The sequence below is a fragment of the Haliaeetus albicilla genome, chromosome 3 (genome assembly GCF_947461875.1).
Source record: "Haliaeetus albicilla chromosome 3, bHalAlb1.1, whole genome shotgun sequence".
Taxonomy (NCBI): Eukaryota; Metazoa; Chordata; class Aves; order Accipitriformes; family Accipitridae; genus Haliaeetus; species Haliaeetus albicilla.
This window is the reverse complement of record NC_091485.1, coordinates 59,931,378-59,949,952: the sequence shown is the minus strand read 5'-3', so window position 1 is coordinate 59,949,952 and position 18,575 is coordinate 59,931,378. Positions and strand designations below refer to the sequence as shown.

Sequence of the window (18,575 nt, the reverse complement as noted above, 5' to 3'; positions counted from 1 at the left end):
TTCTTTTCTGGTCAGCCCTAATTAAAAAAAAAAAGTGTCTTGAAACCTTGTAGAGGAACTTCTATTTTCCTTAACCTCTATCCTCTCCTCTCCAATGAAATACATGTAGGATGGGATATTGTTGATTGTACTAAAAAAAAGCTATTTTAGCTTTCTGACACTGCTTATAAAGACAAGTACTTAACTACAAAAAGACAGATGCTTTGTATCAATTTGGTGGTAAACAAATAATATAAAATACCTGAAAGCATATTAATTTATAAGAAAGATTACTGTTGCACTAAGAAATATATGATAATGAGATTAGGTTTCTTCTTGTGTTTAATGGAAAACAGGATTAGGATTTAGGTGGATGAACTGATTATGCAATTTTTCTTAACATCTTGGATTTCTTGTTGTTATGAACATAAATTTAAGTTTTCTCTGCTGTAGCACTTAAGTATTGATATTATTGCAAAATGTATTTTACTCTTAGTAAGTGAAATATACTTTCAACTTGAATTCAATACTAATATTTGCCCAGAAACTCCCATGTTTTATTGTGGAGCCTTTGTCCTATTCTGATGTAACTGCACATCTAATTGCAGTTAATTGTGGACCAAAAATGAAGACTGTTTTCTGTTTTCTTTCTTTTTTTTTAATAGCCTTAAATCTAGTTATGGAGTTCTGTTTAAATTCTGTGTCTAGGCTTACAAATTTTGTGGCTAGAACAACACAAAATATCCAGAATATTTTTTCTACACTAAGAAGATCAAGAAGATTTATGTATGCTTTTGTCTGCTTTACTCAGACAATTAGAGCAAATCAGGTACTTGCCTATACAATTTTCCATGTCCTCTCCGTCTGGGCCCTCTTAACTCTCTGTACTTGACCGTATTCCCTGGAGTATAACACACACATACATGCACATACACACACACACACACACACGTTTGCATATGTGAATATGCCAAACTGGCTTTTCCTCAGTGTACTTATGTTCCCATTTATTCCTGTAACGAGAAGTGTTTCTCCTCCCTTCAAAACAAATTACGATCCTTGGAACGTACATCAGTTTCTCCAACTTGCCTGTACTGGCTTTTGTTCATGGAAACATGTCCTTCTTCAGACAATTACCAGAACCCCAGTGTAACAAAGTAATATGAGCTTTCAAGGATGTGATATTAATCCATCAGAATGGCATCCACAGCTCTAAACACAAACACTCGCAGTTCTCAATTATAACAATAATTAAATACTGTTTATTACAGACATAAGTATTAAAAATGCCTACACATAAGTATTTTGTCATTTATATCTATATGAAAATTTGAGGAACTTCTATAATTTTCATAAACACAGAGTTAACATGATTAATACATGGGTGGAAAAATATGCTTTATTTTCTTTTCTAATAATATGGTTGAATTTTGCTGTAAGTGAAAAATACATTGTATTCTTAAAATGGAGCTGAAATGTTTATGCTCCATCATTAAGTGTGCATACTACAGTTTAAATTACAGGATAGAAAAAATGCCTATGCTTCTGATAGTTGCATTTTACTCAGGTTCACGGAATAAGAAAATGACTTTTACCTTTGATCCAGCTTTATCTTACTTGAGCCAGATTATAGATGTCAGGAGTAAATTATGTTCTTCACCTTCCCTGCATTTTCTCAGTGAAGTACAATTATTCAGTTGTTATTTGAAGACAGTTGTATTGCATGAAGTCCAATTAGTTATGTTGCCCTTGAGTATATCTTAATCAAAATGTAATGCAATTATCCAGAACTGTATTAAACATGTAACAACTACATAAATAAGTCGAATGATGCTTTGAGGAGGTCAGCAGAGTGATGATACCTTAAAGTTACTGTAATTCATATTTCATGAACCAAACCTGTTGGGTTAATTGAAATAATTTATTGTAAAATTTGCTAAAGTTACATGTAATTATTAATTGGAAAATCTCTTTTACTTACACTGCTGAAAAGCTTATTTACAGACTAATCTCTCAGGTACATTTCTTTAGTTCTAAAACATATTTACTTATTTTATTTCCTAGGTTATTCAGATAAATTTTGAAGAATTTGATCTGGAGATTGGCTATGACACACTGACAATTGGTGATGGAGGAGAAGTGGGTGATCCTAAAACTGTGCTTCAAGTGTAAGTCTTTTGCATTTACATTTTGTATGCATTACAGAATATCATTAATGTGTTTTCTAATGACAGTAAATAGTGATTAGAAGCAGGTAAATCTCAACAAAAACTAATCTTACTGAACTTATAAAATTACTGAAGGTGACAGTTTTAAGTACATTGTTATATGTTTACTCTTCTGAAGTCAGAAAGAGATGTGCTAGACATCAGAAAAGAAAAAGATAAACTAAAATCAGAAATTTTAAAAGACATAGTCTGTACATTCATGTGTAGACATGTAAATTTTTAGGGGCTATTGTGCTCCCTTTATAAGTGTGTTCTCAAGTTAAAAGTGTGTAAGAACATAATTGAGAATAGATAAATGGATGACTTATACATAAACTTTTATGATCTCCTAGCAGGCTCAGTATGACAAAAGATGTACTATAGGATCTTGACCTTTGAGTGCTTATTGACTATTGTAGATAACTCAAACAATGAGCTACTACAGTGAAGAAAATTACTACACAGAAAATCTGAGTATTATAATATCTAAACCATGTATGATTACAAATCAGACAGCACTGAGTATTAAATAAGAATTTTATCATCCATTAGCATTCTTCTAGAATGTGTGAGCCCAGATACATAGATATCTATATATTTAACAGCCACTGATAAACTTCAGAATCTGTATTTCTCAAATGCTTTACTTGTGATAACTGGTCTAATAATAATCACAACAGTCTTAAGAAGACAAATTCAGAATCTTATTACTAAATTTGTAAAATTTTGAAGACAGCAGTATAATCCAGTGATTCTGTTTATTCCCCAGTCATTTGAAAATATGCAAACCACTGTAATTAGGTATTACTTGTAGTCTGTCATTTTATGTAGCTCCCATTCCATTCTGAGTAAATAATTCAGTGTTTTGTAGGAGAAATTAATGGCCCTTAAAATACATTGTATTTTTTTTCATATCTGATTCAATTTTGTGAAAAAAATAACAAAAATATTGTTTATTGCTTAGAAACCATATTTTACCCATAAGGGATTGTCTGCTATTTAGAAAAGATTTTTGGAAATGGCCAAATAATATTTAGCTGTTATTTTTAGATAAACTGGCCTCTCGGTAAGTACCTTATGTTGTCAGTAGTTCAAATGAGTTACAAATTTAAAACACAGATCAGAACAGAAGCAGATGTGATAAATGTTTAGTACAAAATGTATTTAATCAAGCCCCCCCCCCCCAAATAGCAAAATTAGGATTCCTTAGAATGAAATTCCCTGCAGTATATTTAATAGAAATATTTAATACTACTTTTCTATATTGTGACTCTCCATTATTTACCATGAGAATGATATCAAGAGTTTGTTTGGGTTAAGTACTCTAAACCCAGTCTTTACCTTGTTTTCTTTCCTAATTTCATCTCATTAATATTATTAATTGCAAAACTTTGAGCAGAAAATGCAGTTGTTTCAGGATTTGCAGATTTTAATCATGAATTTCCCCCTTAGATTTTTTTTTTCTTCAGAAGATAGACTATCTGACCTTTTATTTTAAATTATTTTTGTAATTGTTCTATCCCTTCTTATCAATGAGGAGACCAGGATTTGGCCAGGTATTGCAGGTGCAATTTCTTTAGGATAAAGCAAAGTTTCTTCAGTGGATAGTAGGTGTGCTAATTTTTACTAAGAATAGTTTTGAGAAGTGGGGAAGTACTGTAATTTCTATTTTATAAGCAGTACTAAGCCTTCAAAATATATTTCTGATAATGCTGGAATTTAATTTCAGGTATTTGTAGATTCCTAAACTATACTGAATATCCCCTCATGTGGAAAGAGCATTTATTAAGTACCAATTCACCAGGCTTTCTTAACATTTAACTAAAGTATTGTTTTTCATTGGTACCTGAATTACAGTAACACATTGAGGCACAGTACAATGATATTTAAAATTTTGAGTAATGTAGTAAAGTACTCTGTCCATGTTTTATTTCATTAAAGATGCTAGTGTTTTGTAAAAGTATGTCTGATGATGAGACTTTTGTTGGGAAGAAATGATGAAATTACATGATTAAATGTCATGAATATAAAGGAATTCCGAATAATTTTCATTAGTAAAAGGGTTAATTAGAACTGTCAAGTGTTAACACATGATAAGAGAATCTGTTCTGTAAATAACTAGGTAAATAATTTTAAAGAATTATTACCATGGAGATCCTGGAAAAGCAAAAAATCCCCCAATTAGTTTGCGGGGTTATACAAATAACATTGTATAATCATCCACACATATATTATTTTTGTTTACCAGTGGAATGATTGCTGATTATTCTGTGATCAGAAGTATCAGTGTCAAAGTTATTAGGATTAAAATGTATACAAAAATTACATGGAAGATGGAACATAATTGAGTACTGTAAAAAAATGTGTAAATCTTTTCTCCTGTGAGCCATGCAGACTTCATCTGAGATGATGCGTAGCAAATAAATCAACTATTGTATGATTTAATTTTTGGATTTAAAATTTTTGATAATTATCTTTCCTCCAGCAAATTGCTGAAGAACATTGGTTTGAATATGTCTGGTTTACGTGTAAATGATGTGAGAACATTTATCTTCCAATTTATCAAAGTTAATCAGGAAACCTATCCAAGTGTTTAATCTACTAGTTTTAGTGGGCACTGCTAGATAGGAAGGTTCAGAACCAAAACCTGAATTTAAGAGGCATTTAGGTAGAATTATGCTTCCTAAATTGAGAATTGCAGTCCTGATAATTCCTACTCTGCTGGTGCTAATCACAGCTAAACTCCAAAGCCATTTCAGTACTTGCCATTAAGTCTCTCTGGGTGCTGACAATTCTGTGCCTATATACATACACCCAGCAACATGACATGCTGTTCTAGCCTAGTGGCCCTAGTACCTAAGTGAGCTTAAATCTGAATGGAATAAATTTTTTGTGTGTTTGACAAGATGACTAATGTGAAGGCATTCTTAGCGCATTCCTATGGAACTAAGATCTTTGCAGGGTGGAACAGTGTTAAGTTTTAGTACCAAGAGATAGAGTGGAAGGAAGAAAAGAAATGGTGGGTCCTCCTTCATACATCAGTCACAGCACTTTTTCAGGATGTTTGGAAGTCTGCTTTCAGCAGCTTGGTCTGACAGTTGCTGCAGGTGACTCTTCATGTAATAAGCATCTGAGCACTGGTTCCTGTAACATGCATTTGGAAAATCGAGTGCACAAGGCATGAAACTCATTCTTAAGCTTTTAGTGTTCTTGCTGTGTTGGGTGTACATGTATCCAGTCTCCCACATTACAGATCGTCTTCAGCAGATGGAGAGTGTTGCAATCTTCTGAGTATCCTCTAACCTAGTCTTCAGTGTACTCTCTCAGGGGGAATGTATGTCACTAGTATGTGCGAGGGGTAGTTCTTCAGTCGTAGAGGAAGAGGTGGAAAACACCCTGCTGCGTGTCATACTGTTAAGCTGTTTAATAAAAAGGGAGGCATCATAATTGTATGTTTTCATTTCTACTGTTGACAGTGTTCACTGCTCAGCTTTTGAAAGGGAAGGTGTAAGAACCTACTTCCAGGAGGGGAATCTAGGTAATGAGTCCAGGGTAGAGGAAGTTGCATAAATCCCAGGAGGAAAGAAAGGATAATACATAACTACAGAATTTCATTATTATCTTAAACAGCTTCCTTCACATAATGTTGTTTTTTCTGGATCTTATTGCTCTGTGGCCCCAGAGTCTTCCCAAATATTGTACAGGGATCCCTAAGCACTTAAAAAAGAGCAACAAGTGATTTCTGTGTTCTGTTGATTGATTCTTAATTTCAAAAACGCATTTTCAAATGGTATTTTTTCCCCATAAACTATTTAATTGAAAAAATATTATTTCTGAAAACTGTATGCATTTAACAAATATATTTATACTTGACTTCAGAAAATAGAAACAATAAAAATTTTGATGGCTGTTTATCATAGGAATTATTCTCTCTGACACAACAAAGAGATTAATGTTCCCGATGGCCTTAATATTCCCAAAATATACTGTCAGTCACCAGCGACAGTTACAAAACTCTGTTAGCCATTACATCAGTGTTGTTTCTGAGGAACATCCTGTTAATGTATTAATTTGGCAAAGACTGAACTCACTGAAAACACTTTCCCTTAGTGCAGGAGTGAGCAGTTAGTACATTATTTTGGCCAGTCATTTACTTGTTCGATTCTGGCAAGAGTCTTTGTAGTAGCTCCATCTGTGAACACAGATGTGGGAAATAGGCATGAATTTCTCCCACAGCAGAGTATTCCATACAGAAACAAGCTAAAAAAGACCAGAGGGGAGAACTAAAATTAACTGCAAAATACATTTAAAATAGTCCATTTGAAGTTTCAGCTAGCTTTAAAGAATGGTTAGAACTGCAAAAAACAAACTAACAGTTTTCAGTCTTACACAGTCTTGTACTTGTGATCCGTTTTACAAGAATGGAAAATGTTTTGGTACTTTCCACCATTATGTTTTAGCTGACAAACTCTTAACCAAATTTGAGACAAAGTTTTGGGAAAAAAATGCAGTATAATATAAAACTGCAGCTTTCACAACATTTCCTTTTTGCTATCACACTACTTCATTCATCAAAAAGAATGAACTTTTAGGATTGCATTGACTTGCAAATTTTTGCAAACAATATGAAAAGTGAAAGAAAAGAAAAAAATAAATACCAAGATTAGTTCTCTCTAATTAATCAACATCCTGTCACATTAGGAGGTTTTAAAGTTGTGAGGTGGTATTTTTGTTAATGAAGGAATGAACATCACCTGAGTCTGTCAGGCATCTTCTTCCATTGTGGTAGAGGGGATGAGGGGAGGTGAGAGAGTGCAGGGAACATGTGGACCTTCATAATAGTATTGCTATTTAAGAATAACAACTTTCTGTTAAATATGCGATACATGTATTCCAAAGTGGGTAATTGTATACCAGAGAAATACTTATTTTGAAGAATAAGTGTAGTGCCTCATTATGGGCTCCTAGTGCCATTTCACAGGCCTGCATATATCTGAGTCATGCACACAGGAATGCCAGATAAGGTTCAGGATTGCAGGAGATGTATGTCTTTATGGACCAGCAACTGAAAGTGAGATGAAATATTTCAGTACAACACAAGCAGTAATTTTTTGTGTTTATAGAATGCTATCAAATCTGCAGGCATTGGAACCTTGAGAGCTGTATTGATTAACCAGCCAATAGATAACTAATTTGGTGTGAGCTGAATATAATTAATTTAAAAACAAAAAACATAAAAAAAAATGCTTAATAGTTATTTAGATCCCTTACAAAAAAGAAAAAAAAAATCTAGTTACTTAATGGATTTACAGATTTTTTTTGTATCTATAGGTTAACTGGGAGCTTTGTACCAGACTTAATTGTGAGCATGAGCAATCGGATGTGGTTGCACCTTCAAACGGATGAAAGCGTGGGCTCAATCGGTTTCAAGGTTAACTACAAAGGTAACAGTACATTACTGGAAATGAATTTAATGGTGTACGAAAAATTAAGCCAATATTATGAAATGTTTTTCTTTTATATTAGGGGATGCATTCTATTTCCAGTTCTGTCAGTTTTAAAAACAAGACAATGCAAGCCGAGTTGAAAAAAATACAAAAAATAAATTTGATCTCTTTAAAGGTCTTATGTCATATGAAACTGCATGCTTTTTATTTGGTGTGTTCCTACAGCAGTTGATTTTTGGGATATAGTTTTACATTTATCTTCTGTTATTTCATGTTGAGAAATATTGAAGTGAAATAATTCTGTGATTATTTAAAGCTGAATGCATAAAGGAAATGAATACTTCCTACATTCTTTTGAAAATTAATCATGCCTGCCACAACAGAAAAAAACCACTGCAAGCGAAGAATTTGAATTACTGATGAGTTTTGGGCCAAAGACAAAGAAAACCTTACCTAATAATGTTGTTCTTTATGGTCTTAAAATGTGAGGGATCTATAATGCATAACATGAAACAGCTGTTCCTGTTTGATGCTTCTGGGAGAACATAGAGTTTTCATGTAGCGTGAAGAACAGAATCAACCAAAAACTTAAGCATAACATATATATATATATATACACATGCACTTCTGTATTATTACAGAATTAGTTATATTTATTATTTTTGTATTATATTTAACACAGCTGCATGTATTTCTTGCAACAAATTTTTAAATTGCATGGTTCCTGCCTACCACCAAAACCAGATAATGGAAAGTATGATTATTCATTAAGAGAGGAGAAAGGAAAGGAAGGAGTTAAACCAACAACCATGTGTATTAGAAATGGAGCTGATGTTGTTAAGGATGGGCACATGGAGTGAATAAGCATATTGGGAGTACACCTGCATGGTGTGACTTGCTTTTTTTTTCTATCCATAACTTTCCTTTGTCTGTTCATTTATATTAAGTTCTATAGTGGTATGGCCTGAGTCTGCTTGTGCACTCTTGATATTCAAATCTAGTAGACTAAGATAGAAAGATCTTACTACTTTGTTTTATGGCAGTTATAAAGACCCAGGATTTTCACATTCCAGCTGTTGAAAGGGGCAACAGAAATGATTAGTATAAAGAAGTTTAAGAATTTGTTAATACATCAAAGCTTGAACCATAGCTGAATGGAAAAGGAAGCTTTTTAGATCTGGACTTGAAATAATTTGCACAGCTCAAGTAGTTGTTTGCTTTATTTACATGATTCTTTTCTAGTAAAATTAATTTTATTTGCAACAATTTCAGTTTGCAGAAGGCAGAGGATTATTGTCTAGTGTCTTACAATGTACCACTATGTCTTGTTTTATTCATGAGTTACATTTATTCTTAGAAGCTATAGTTCTGCAAGAATAAAATTAATTTAATATGAATAGGTAGAAGGGGACAGAAAGGGTGAACCTCCACAATCTCATCTCCATATAATCAACTTTGTGATTGCACACCTAGATATTGAGTCTGTATTTCTCTCTTGCCCTACACTGGTACTTTACACTAGCTCACTAAATAGCATTTGAATGCATCAAGCATTCAATGGATAGGCACTGTGTGGCGGGGTTTTTTGGTTTATTTTCGTTTATTCCCCCCAATCTGGAGTATGGCATAATTTTTTTATATCAGTTGCCTTTGCTTTGATCCATGAGATGTTGTATTCGTTAGAGATGCCAGAAACCAGGCAATGTTCTCTTAAATAAAATGGGAACGGCGGGGGGGAGGTCAGAGGCAGGTTTGGGGATTGGGGTTTTTTTTTGTTAGTTTTTCTTTGTGTTTAAGTCCTTTCTGTAGGCTCTGAAAAGAGACTTCTAAATGGGTAGTATTTTGGGTAAGCAGCTGTTTTCCAATTAAAGTTTGGGAACTTATGAATTGGAAGTTGAAAGTCCAATGAGGTAAACTGAGTAACTGAGTTAGAATAGTGCATTCAGGGCTATGACACATCACTGACTTCTTTACTAGAATCAAAAAATTGCAAAGACTTTTCTCTCAGAAATGTTCGGAATTACTTCAGAGAGTTGTGCTTTCTGGGATTCAGGGTCAAAGGACATTTTAGTTTAAGTGACTACATGAATTATTAAGAAAGTATGCCCAATTTGCCTGTATATCTCTTTAATGCACTAGATCAAATTCTGTTCCTATAACTTGTCCCTGTCCACCTCACTATTTCCACTATCCACTTATACACCTGACTAGGGCTGATACTGTATCTATTTATATGTATTATATATTTAGATCTTGTAAGTTTCTGCTTACATAAAAGGTACAACTACATTAGCATTTTAGATTAGATCCAGGAGTCTGATTTTTGAACTGAATCTTCTTCTGATCATTCCCACTCCCCTTGCTTTATTTTTCATTGTGGAGTAATCTTGAAAGGCACAGATTACATTCCTTTGAGGTAATTGATAATATGCACTTGAATAGCACCGGGAATAGCATTCCTTATGTGCTCCAGCTCCTAATAGGCATTTATCAGGCCCTGATAAAGCTTGTCCAAAGTAAAACCACTAAACCACAATGAAATTCTTACAGCTAGTATGGATACTGTATGTTGTATTGTTTCACTTTACAGACTTGCTTATGTTAGAGTTAATTACTTGATAATGTACTTGATAACAGTACTTGCTAATAGCTAAAATAATTTCCCACTACAGTGTTTTGATGCCTAAATATCAGCTTCTGTATATCCAGAGACTCAACTAACCACAGAGGTAGTGGAGATGTACGTGCCTCATCCCATCAAAATTCATAAAGACATTCTTCAATCTAGTTGACATTTAGGTCTGAGTCTGGCAGGCATTTTCAAGAATATAGATTGTTCCAAGCCCTACATGGAAGATGACAGGAGGAACAGAAGGTTGTGGGATGTCATTACCCAGTGCCCTTTACCCATTGTCCTCCAAAATGGTATGTTTGCTCAGGATGTGAGATAGAAGGTCATATCCTTTCTGACTGGGATAGAATTGAATATGCCATATCATTTGTAATGATAGAAATAGACAAATGAATTTTTAAATACCTCTGCATTAGTAGGCTTTCAGCTGAAGAATTCTTTTAACTTTATGTTTTTTACAGGAACTAACAGTTTGTTATCTTTTCTTTATCTGCCATTTGAGAGAATCTAGTAAGTCTTTGTGAAATAATATAAATCTTTGTCTTCTTCTAGATTAAGGTGTTGCATATGGAGTTATTTTATGGTTTTAATAGCTACATCCCATTATAATTATTTAAATATAAAATAGAGGTATAAACATCGGAGAGAGTCTTTTAAAGTAAATAAGTTTTTGTTGTTGTTTTGAAATTCCTTTTCCAGTATCCCATAAAATAAAACTACTTAGGAAGGTAGAATAGTAAATATCCAGAATGGGCAGGACAGAAATGCAAGTACTGCCTCATTAGAGATGTATTTTACCTGTTATCTCACTGTTGTGCAAGCTGTTTTCTTTTCATGCTTCAAACGTATGTGTAGATTTTTTTTCATGTGAAAACATGGAATATTTACCAATCTGAAATTTAAGTGCATTATTTCCAAGTCATAATTTTGGGGGATTATTTGAAAACCATAGCCCTTTTAGATATGAGATCAGACTGTGGTGCTCGTACAATTACCAAATAAAACAAATAAATAATGGATTCTTTTTAGGCTTCCCGCATCAGTGCTATGAAAGGAAACTACAAAATAATAGTTATTAATGATGACAAATTGCATGAATACTTTGCATCATATAGTATTTCAGGAAATGTTGCCATATTGTCACAGTAGCACTTCTATTCCCAAAGCCATGGTGAAGAGGAAGGAAGTGTCTATCTAACCAACAGTGGAGAAACAATCTCCAACATATTTAAACACTGGAACTGAATGGTTTTCATCTATAATTGAGGAAAAAAAAAAGCTGCACAAAATACAAGAGAAACTGATAAAACTGTGGCATAGCCTTCAAAGACGAGAAACCCATTTTTTAAGATCATAAGATTTTGCAGAATTGTGACTTTATTTCATTTTGCAAGAACTGATTGAGAATCTAGCAATGGAATATTATAGTTCTTGGAAAAATTATACATGAGAACTCTAACTGCAATAGCTTTCATATGCAATAGCTTCCTTTTGTGACTTTGGACATATGTGAAAGAATAAATTAAATAAAAAATACGCCTTTTCAAAAATACACTTTTTCAAAATAAACTTTTTATCACAGAATTTGTAGGATTAAAAATAAAGTAAATAATCATGTTGTAAAATCATAGGAAGAATTATTTTAAGGAATTAAGTCAGTAATGTAAACACATAGTACAAAACCATCCTCTATTAGCATGCTGAATTTCTGTTTAGGTCAGATTTGAGTCCTCTGAAACAGAGGAAATTATCCTCAGGGCAGTCTAGTTCTGTCAGGTCCCCATACTGCACCCTCTGTTTCAGAGCAGTGGCCAGGTCTGAGGCATTTTTTTCTCTTGGTGTGTCTCCTTTATTTCTCTCCAAAAAACCAGCTACACATTAATAGAACTTCTTAAATAAGGAGATTCTCCTGATAGCTCTGCCTCCTATCAGGACAAAATATGTGTGATTTTGTTGTTAACTATAATAATACATCAGACATACTCTAATTTTAATTGCGTAAGAAAATAAGGCTGAAGACGGTTACTTTGACTGGAGTGTAATGATAAGTTTCAGAAGAGGCTTGTCTAAGATGCCAAGCTAGATAGGAGTGTAGGTAAAAAGTGAATTTGAAGCAAAGTAGATTTGCTTATTCAATTTTCTACATTGATGATCTAATTTTAAGGTATGGGATTTATACTCTGACACCCAGTATTTCAAAAGATTTCTTTTTGCTTAAAGCATAACTTTCATCTTGCTTCAACCAGTGTGACTTGTGTTCCTGAGTGCTTGGGGTACTCTTGCAGCCTGGGGTAGCCTTCTGGAGTTTGTGATCCACATTTCATCCTATTTTCCTAGCAGTAAGCACTGAGTTGCAGACACAGCTGAATTTTTTGTCACAGATGCCACAGAGATGTTTTTCCATGACTAACTGCTCCACAGCACTTGCTTTTCTCTTGGTGACAGAACACTTAATGATCTGAATTAGGTAGATAGTTTAATCCAGTGTTAGTCCTCTCACTATGTCTGGAAACACATATTTCGGAAGTATGTGCAAATGAAGATACATTTGCCATAATACAGGCTTCAGGAAGGTCTCATCTCAACAAGTTGTGAGAGTAGCTTATTTATGAAGCATATATCTTCATGTCCATTCTCCATTCTACTAAGAAAATATAGCTTTAGTTCTTGTTGTTCATATTATAGACTAATTTTTAAAAAACTTAAATTACTGAACTGAGTGAGATCGTGGACAGTTTAATTGTATAAATTTGGGTTTCACAAGACAGGTGATTTTGTTTGTTTGTTTGTTTATTAAATACTACCTAATCCTTCTTTTGTGAGGAAGTGGGAAGTGAAGCTTTTGTACTTTCTGTGTGTCAAAATCTGGAATTAAATTATCACACTTCTCCTTTCTGAACTATTCAGCCCTATCCATTTCAGTTTATGGTCTTTTGTGGTATTTTCACTGTTTTGATGATTTCTGTTGCCTTTGTATCCACTCTCCTCTGTGTTTCTCATGTGTTTGTTTTGTTTGTATGTGTTTTGTGGCGCAGTAACTAGACAGGATCATGCCAATGATTTATTTAATTGGTTCCTAATACCCTCAATTCTATTCCTTGTGCATCCTAACTTCATTTTGCAGAAAGAATGACAAACAGAGATTCACATTAATGGCAAAAATCCCTGTGCTAAATCAATGCAAATGAACCTAAACCTTGTTAGTCTAATGATTAGTACAGATTCTCAAATACAAATACTGCTTTGTATTTATAAAAGAAAAAAAAAGAACACTTGTTGTGCAACCCCACTAATCAATAGATAGTTTACAAATACAGCACAACTTTCTCTGTACCTGATTCCATTTCTGCTGCAAGTGTGTTATTGACAAGTTTTGTAATTCAAGCTCATACCTATTTCAGATCTTGAACATATTAAGCAAAAGGGCATCCACTGCAGAAACCTGGGGCACCTTCCTTGTTAACTTACTGCCAAGATGAAAATTTGCACTATATTTTACGCTCTTTGTTCTTCCTGCTTTGTTGGCCACAACTCACTGCAAGCTTTTTCTGCCCCTACTCTGTCAGTATTATCCAAATGTTTCATTAACCTTTTTATCTAATTCTCAAACAATGGATTTGACACAAGGTATAAGAGTTCCTGATTGTAATTCCTAGATTGTAAGAATATGAGAACAGCTGTACAGAGTCATGATAAAGATCCATTTAACTAAATATCACATAAGGAAAAGAGAGAAAGCAATGATATAGTGACACTTCTTCAGAATGCTTTCCTACACTCTAACGGTTTGTGGCACAGAGACTTCCTAAATCCAGTCTATTTATAGTAAGTAACTCTTGACAGATTTTTTCGTCCATGATTTTGTCTATTTTTCCTCTTAAGCCCATATACACTTTTAGTATTCTGAATATTTCATGGCAAGAACATTCCAATGTAGAAGTATTTCCCTTGTTCACTGTAGTTTTACTAGCTTCGTCTGATGCCTTTTCATTCTTTTTGTAGAAAATAGTGTATTTAATCTACCATTTTACTGCTTACTCAGTTTTGCAGGACCTTTCTTTATTTATTCACAGGTGGTTGTCCTCATTGCTGCTCTGTGTAAGGTAGTATCATCAGCAAGTTTTGTCATCTCACTGCTTGCCTTGTTTTCCAGCATATCTACAAATATGTTGTCAAACAGGTTAGATACTAAAGAAGTCCATTAGTGACTTCTCTCCTCTGGAAGAACTGACCATTTACTTTTACCATCAATTAACTATATTTTAAGCAAACATCCATCAAAAGGCAGTCTTTTTATGTCAGAGATCCTAGTCTCTGTAAGAACCTTCCATTTGCACTTCCTCAAATGCCCTTTGGAAGTGCAAATAGTCTACTCAAACTGGATTTCTCTCATCTCTGTGCCTGCTAATCTCTCTGGAAAGCACTGGTAGGCTTGTAATGCAGGACTTTCCTTTAGAAAAGTCGTGCTGCTTTGTGGATTTTTATCCATGTGTCAGCTGAATCTATTCTTGATTATAATTTCTGGTCTTGTTACATCTCAGGTTTACATCTCTGTACTTTTCAGATGCCTCTTGGAACTCTTTCTGAAAGCAGACACTGTATTTGTCCCTCTGACCTACAGTGCTATGATCACCTTAAGGAGGAAATCGGACATTCCTTAAGCTTTTCTACCCGCACTTCGAGTTCTATGTCTAAGAAGGCCCCAACCCAAGCTTTTTTCCTGTGATCGCAGGTCCAAATAATTACCTAGGTTATCTGCCATTGCTTTACAGCACCCACAGAAACAGCTAGGCAAATAAGAAATCTCTGTTCTTCTTTCTGATGGAGTACCTATTTTTTTAGTCAGGTTTTTTGTTTGTTTGGGGGCGGTTCACAAATGATCATGTGTTGTTGCTAGAAACTAAGTTCTTTCAAAACTTTGATGCGTGGTGTCAGGATAGGTTTTATGTTTTGGGTGTGGTGGTGTTTTGTTTTTTTTTTTTTTCCTCTTTTAATTACTAATTTGTTCCAGTAGGTCTTTTGACATCTCAGTCTTTGATAGTTCATCTTTAATATTAGAAAAGTTTATGTTCATTGTACTGCTGAGATAAGAAATTTCCTATCTGTCTCAAGATATATGTTTTGCATTTGAGTTTCAATAAAAAGACTAATGCTGTTCCATCCACCAGTTGTCTACTCTTAATCTAGACTGCATGCAGAAATTTGACTAAGTACATGTGTATTTAAACACGCAAATATATACTTATAATCCAAGAAAAAGTCAAATATTAGTACATAGTTTTTAATTTATAAATGTTCAATACAATACACTTCATCTGTATTTCTCTATATAAAATATATGAATTAATGTTGCATAAGATTTGTTCTTTCATAGCTCCCTAAATGGTATTTCTGAGTACTTAAAAGGCTGTGCAGGATACATTATAATGAAGTTCTCAAAAATTTCATATAGTAGAAGGTTAAAAAATTATAAATTTGTATGCAACTACTGGAATTTAGCTTTTCTATAAATTATTACAGTGTTGTTTGTAACTCTGTAATCTTGCAATACAAATATACTCGTCTCAAGTCATATGAGAACTAATAATAAACTGTGCCTCAAAAAGCTGTTGCTTCATAATGCATTTGAGTGTGGGATTTTTTTGTTGTCTTTTAAAATAATTTCTGGAAGGAGTATATTTGTGGTAATGAGAAACTTTCATGTTCCTGTTAACTTTACCAAATTGGTGAAAACAGGTCTTCAGTCTAAAAGCATGTTCTTAGAAAATGAAATTGTGTGGTTTATCTCTATTTCATCTCTCTATTTACCCAAAATATTTATTTACTGGTGCTTGCTGCTTCTTTTTGTTTATTGATTTTAATTCTGATTTCTCTGCATGTTAGTATTGTTTAATATTATGTTCTCCAAGTTGATTTATAAAATGAGGTTATTTGTCTTCAACAAGACTTAATTTAATATTCATATTTCTACTTAATGGTTTTGTTTGGTTAAAAGAAAGGTAATTATTTCCATGACACACAATTTATGATCCTTTTTCTGCAACTCCCCTCATGTCAGTGGAGAGCTGGTCAGACAAATTGTTATTTGAAGGTGACTCCCATGACTTTTTAATTTTGTTCAATAAAACTGTATGCCATCCTTTCTGCTTTACAATATTTAATTAAAAGCATTTAGCAATCAAACCTTTTGTGATAGTATTATCTGTAAAGAAGAGTGGAAGGATTTTCTCTCCTCTGACATTAGTCTGCTGAGCAATATGAATACATTACATGTGGAAAGGTCATCTTTTGCTATGTCCTTAAGTATTAGCTACTGCTTGAACCAGGACACTGGGCTAAATGGCTGTTAGTGTGGCTCATCCTCAGCATTTCAGTGTGTATTTAACTGCATTTGGTTCTGTGATCTTATGTCTTAAGCACATATGTTACAAAAGACTAGCTATTTACCTCTGGTTTTAGGGAAAAAAATATACCCCAAACTGCTTATTTATTTGTGGGAGTTCAGTGAAAATTTTGTTACAAGTATTTCTGAACTTTATCTCCGTAACTGAAAGCAAGAACCCATAGACAGGTATTAAAGCAATTCATGCTTTTGGAAAGATCCTTCTGGGCAATGGGTAGAATTTGAAACCCCGAAGTGATAGAATAGCAGTTAGAATACCTTGAGCTGAAGAGGTCTAAAAAGTGCTATGAATATAGAGTTCTGTGTCCATATTTAATATCTTATTTCTCTCTGAATGAATTTACCTCAATATTTGCAATACATATTTTTTTGTGTTCTCCACCAACTAGCCATGATCTCTTAGTTCAAGCCTGCCTCTTTTCTCCACATATTTTACAACAAAGAGAATTTGGTATGCCTGATTAGTCTCCTTTTACCACACTTGAATTTGAGTTGATGGAGGTCCCCCTCGTGGCTGCGTTGCACCAATTTTCTTGAAGTGGTGAAGGACTGTGTGGTAGCCTCTGGCGATGTCTGCTTTCAAAATATTAAGATGCATTTCCTGCTACATCAGCTTGTGAAAGGGTGACAGAAGCAAGATTTCCACCTGTTTGTCTGCTGAAGTTACATCATGGCATAGTTGTTGCTAAATTTCTTTAGCTGGTGGCATTTCATGGAACAGAGGGCTAGAAATTTATTTTACTTTGTTGGATGAAGAGTGAAGTTACTTGTTTGGTTTTGTATACTTCAGTATGTAGGATAGCTACAAGCAGGTAGGCACTGTATTTAAAGTATAGTCAGAACTTATATTTATAATGTGTGTATGTATGGAGGTTTTTCAAAATGTTTTCAGCTAAAACACTCAGAAGAATCAGCATAACCAGTTGAGGTTTTGCACTTCTCTTACTTGGACTCCTGAGTTTTCCATATTTCCAAGCATTATGCCAGGAGAATGATTTTTTTTTTCTTCCTTTTTCCCTCAAGTCAATAATTAATTTCTGTAAGTGCTGCTATGCTAGAAAACAACTACATCAGCAATGCCTTTTCAGCATGTATTTTCATGTTCTGAGAAATCTCTATTAATTAATTGTATCATATTAGAATAGACTGTATCTTACATTTATTGATGGCTTTTTGTTTCAGTTTGCTGTTGGTTCGCATTTTCTGTAACATATTTCCAATATATGAGCTACAAAGCTTTAGATTTGCCCATCTGTTGTGTGTTTATTGCACCAGGCAACTAAGCCCCACACACCCCCACAGCAGGATGCGGGAGGGAATCAAAAGGGTAAAAGTGAGGAAACTCGTGGACTGAGATAAAGACAGTTTAATAGGTAAAGCAAAAGTGGCATGTGCAAGCAAGGCAAAATAAGGATTCATTCACCACTTCCCATCAGCAGGCAGGTGTTTAGCTATTTCCAGGAAAGCAGGGCTCCATTACACATAATGGTGACTTGAGAAGACAAACGCCATCACTCCAAATGTTCCCTCCTTCCTCCTTCTTCCCCCAGCTTTTATTGCTGAGCATGACATCATATGGTCTGGAATATCCCTTGGGTCAGTTGGGGTCAGCTGTCCCAGCTGTGTCCCCTCCCAACTTCTTGTGCACCCCCAGCCTACTCGCTGATGGGGTGATGTGAGAAGTACAAAAGGCTTTGACTCTGTGTAAGCACTGTTCAGCAGTAACCAAAACATCCCTGTGTTATCAACACTGCTTTCATCACAAATCCAAAACATAGCATGATATGAGCCTCTGTGAAGTAAATAAGCCTATCCCGGCCAAAACTACTACACCAGCTTACTGTATGATGATGCTTACTTCTAAAGATGGTGCACAGATAGTGCATTAAACGTTAAATTTGCTTGCA

The 18,575-nt window shown here is 34.2% G+C and overlaps 1 protein-coding gene across 1 annotated transcript in view; it reads left to right on the top strand.

The window, feature by feature from the left end:
• Positions 1–18,575, top strand: part of CSMD3 (CUB and Sushi multiple domains 3) — a 760,948-nt gene that overhangs the window by 370,524 nt on the left and 371,849 nt on the right. The window contains exons 12-13 of the mRNA XM_069779925.1: positions 2,044–2,147; positions 7,518–7,630. Coding sequence (XP_069636026.1) covers positions 2,044–2,147; positions 7,518–7,630 — 217 coding nt within the window. The remainder of the gene's footprint in view (positions 1–2,043; positions 2,148–7,517; positions 7,631–18,575) is intronic.